The sequence below is a fragment of the Diachasma alloeum genome, unplaced genomic scaffold (assembly GCF_001412515.2).
Source record: "Diachasma alloeum isolate Michigan unplaced genomic scaffold, Dall2.0 Dall_scaffold_00903, whole genome shotgun sequence".
Taxonomy (NCBI): Eukaryota; Metazoa; Arthropoda; class Insecta; order Hymenoptera; family Braconidae; genus Diachasma; species Diachasma alloeum.
In genome coordinates, this window is record NW_021681021.1 from 63,638 (window position 1) to 67,381 (window position 3,744).

The window sequence follows — 3,744 nt, forward strand, 5'->3', positions numbered from 1 at the left end:
GGACATCTATTTAGATGTTTGGGAGGTACGGGGTGGGGCAATCGGATAGAAGGCTTAACTGAACCTGAGATCAATCTTCTGAGCGCAGGCTGGAGGGATTCTTCTTAGAAAACCTACTCCTCAATTTGGAAGCAGTGGCTATCGTGGTGCAAATCTAAAGGCGTTACCTCTGATAAACCCGAAGCCCAGCATCTGGCTTCGTATTTGAGTTTTTTATTTTATGACAGAAACCTGGCATTCAGTTCGATTCTCACCCAGAAGTCGGTTATCTACTCAATGAGTCGGGCAGGATGTGAGCGGACCCTTTGATCAAATCCTTATTAAAAGCAATTGGCATCCAAAGAGCCAGACAGACGAAACCAGCTAAGAAAACCATCTGAAATGTGGAGACTTTAACGGAGTGGATGTCGCTTTATCCTCCAGATGAAAATAGTATTTTCCAAATTCCTCGATTTGTGGCTCCACAATTACTGCTGGCCTCTGGAAGGCGAGTCCATGATCTTACACTTCTCTCCGTTGATCCAGATGTTTGTAGTATTGGTGAGAATGAAATTTTTTTTTGGCCAGAGCTTTGTCTCAAAAATAGACAAGGCTGTCTCTCGTCAGTCTGGCTGGCAGATCACCAGTTCAGACGATTCGATTTTTGACATGGTCAAATGGATCAAATTGCTCATACGTCTGTCAGCGGAGAGATGAAAGGCTCGTTTGCAGCTTTCTTCACTCTTCATCCCATTCAGCTTTGGAGTCACATTACACTTTCAAGTGCTGGCAGATTATAAATATATCTCCGAAGGGTCAAGCCGAAGGCACAGACATAAAATAGGATCGTTTTCCACCCCGTAGGGAAGAAAACGTATATTTTAGATCTTGCCGAGGCTTGACCCGAGTAAGGGCTTGCTGTCATTCGGAGATTTTACTGAGGAGCCTCCGCGCCTGCGGAGTTGCTTGCCCGGCACAGGTAACATCCTAGTAGTACCCTTTATCCTCGATGGATGGCGCTGGTTGGGAGATTTAGGTTAGATCTGGGTATACACACATGCAAAGGATACGTAAGGTAATCTTCGAAGGGTCAAGCGTCGGCAAGACCTAAAATATGTTTTCTTCCCTATAGGGTGGAAAACGATTTTATTTTTGTAGGAATTTATAGGGAATTTTCTAAGGACATGTGCTGAAAAACGATTTTCAAAAGGCGAGCTTGGGGAATTTACCGACGGCAGACGTGACTGCGTCGATAGATTTTATGGGTCTAAATCTCTGTCAAAGTGTCGAAAGTAGTGGTTGTATAATTTTCACTGTTGTATTTTTACGTCCTAATATAAAACAATATTTATAAGCAACTTTCATCACTTGATCCGGTTTTTCTGACATTTTGGAGCCAAATGCATATATTTACGCATATTTACTTATATTTACGTATATTTACGCACATTGCATATAGTATAGCCTGGGGAACGATTTTGCGCGTTTTTCTCCAACTAAAGATTATCATTTTTCTCCCGTTTGGAAGCGCTTCTGAACCGCAAAATGTCCCGTGCAGGAGGATAACGATTACATGAATGGCTAAATTTTAATTCCTGCCATTTTAGTCTACCATTCGTGCAATTGTCGTCCCCCTCCGCAGGTCATTTTGCGGTTCATAAGCGCCACCAAGCGGGAGAAAAATAATAATTTTTAGTTGAAGAAAAACGCGTAAAATCACTCCCCTGAACTTGCATTCTATGTATTCTGTTTACTAACTTTAGTGCTCGACTATACCGAGTATTTTCTCAGATTTCAGCAGTTGTACTAAACCGCTTGATGGCGCCAGATGAAAATTCCGGCCTCCGGTGAGTTGACGACACAAGGATATTTTTAGAACGTTTAAAAAATGCAATTATTAGAAAGAAAGAAATAATTATTAAACTTTTTTTCGTGTTCCTTTGTCAAATATGAGTTCTTGGGGGCATATATTTGAGGAAAAAAACGAAAAAAAACATGTAAGTTCCCTATTCTCCTACTGGAAAGCACCAAAAATGAAAATAAAAATAGATAGCAGTGTGAAAAAGTATATTTAAAATTTTAAGTCCCATGCTAACACCTACTATCCGGTGCATATTGTTGCTTTTATTTCTGAATAATCAACTTGGGCTAGTGAATTGGAATTTGTATCAAGGTGAAAAAGAGAACTGTACCTAACAGTTGCAAAAATTTTAAAATTTCAGGAGTGGTTGCTTGTGCTATTTTGAATAAATACTTTTAATTCTATCGCAAATATTTTTCAAAATGAAAACGCTACGCAGAAATGCAAGGTAGCTGATAAAAAGGCTTTCAGATGTTTTCCTCTGAAATCACTAGTTCCAAAGACATTTACCCTATTTTGTGGAAATTTATATTAAACTAATTGGAAATCTCGCATATATTTTTTCATGCCTATATCTGAAACTAGTGGTTTCTGAGAAAAGTATCAGGAGACCTCTCTTCTAATTCGCCAAATACACTAGAAAATATCCTCTGACATTACTGCCTCCACCTGCCAATTTCCACGATATTTGTAAAGACTCCAAGTAGAAATTAATTAATATTTTTCACTGCAAAACAATTTATACCTTGTTCTTTTGAATAAGATGAAAATCTTTCCCATAAGTTCTCAGTCCAGATTCAAAATTATGACACTCTTCCTCAGACCAGAGGCTGATAGCGTCAATAGGAGGGAGCACATTCATTCTCCTCCTCCGCAAAGCCTCCTCCAAATTATATCCACACTGCAGGAGAAGATAGAGAGCTTGTTCATCATCCCTTACATGGGCCCCAACTGGCAACGAGCTGCTTTTGTTATTCGGCAACTGTGCACGTTCAAGAAATTCCTCGGTTTCCGTCTCAGGTATAAAGCTGGGATTCCAGAGAATTTTATCTTCGTTTTCATAAGGCAGCGCGTCATCGTAACGACAGAGGCCTTCAGGAATTGTAGCTTGGTAATCACTACCAACCATAATCGTCTTCTTCCACTCCTCCTCGTCAGGACTGTAATCGCAATCGTCGTCTTCTTCTTCACTTTGAGGACGTGAGACACTTCTAAGGAGTCTTGAGGATCCACCACCACCACTTCCAGTCCCTCCAACGCCCGCAGTATCACTCACTCCTGGAACTGTAGCCCCTGGAACTCCAGTACTCTCACTGTCTTCACTGTCATCGTCATCCTCTTCATCTTCGTAATTTATGTCCTCGTCAACAACAAGTGCTGGATTATTCTCGTTATTAATCTCGACGTCAGCTCCTGCTGGATTATTTACTGGAATTCCTTCCCTTGGGGCTTCCATTCGAGGTGCCACACCCCCTGAAGATTTTTCGGTCGTTACTAAACGCTCTGCTTCCTTTTCTTTAACCAGCTCTGTATAGAATTGACGTAAACTGGGCTGAGAGTCATCGTCCTCGTATTCCTCTTCCTCCTCGTCCTCGAACTCCTCACCCTCATTCTCGATTTTTTCCGATGACTGGAGAACGGGATCTGGATCCTCCTCTCGGGCAAGGGGGAGGCGGTCGGAACTGTTGGAGTCTGAAGATGTGCGACCGTAGTATTTTGCTAGGAGTTCCTTCAGAGGCATGTCACCTTCCTGGAATCAACATTGACGGACAATGCAGTGAATTAATGGAATGTAATTAAGCAGAATAAAAGAAGTTTTCGCATATAAATTTCGAAGTAAAACGATTTTGATAATGATTTCGATAATTCCCTGTGAAGATATTAGTTCGTACGCTGGGGGGGGG

General features: G+C 41.3%; 1 protein-coding gene across 1 annotated transcript in view; it reads right to left on the reverse strand.

Moving 5' to 3' along the window:
- Positions 1-2,068: 2,068 nt before the first annotated feature.
- LOC107045259 (mesoderm induction early response protein 1) overlaps positions 2,069-3,744 on the reverse strand; it is a 104,505-nt gene continuing 102,829 nt past the window's right edge. Inside the window, exon 3 of the mRNA XM_015267450.1 lies at positions 2,069-3,590. Coding sequence (XP_015122936.1) covers positions 2,580-3,590 — 1,011 coding nt within the window. The 3' untranslated portion in view covers positions 2,069-2,579. The remainder of the gene's footprint in view (positions 3,591-3,744) is intronic.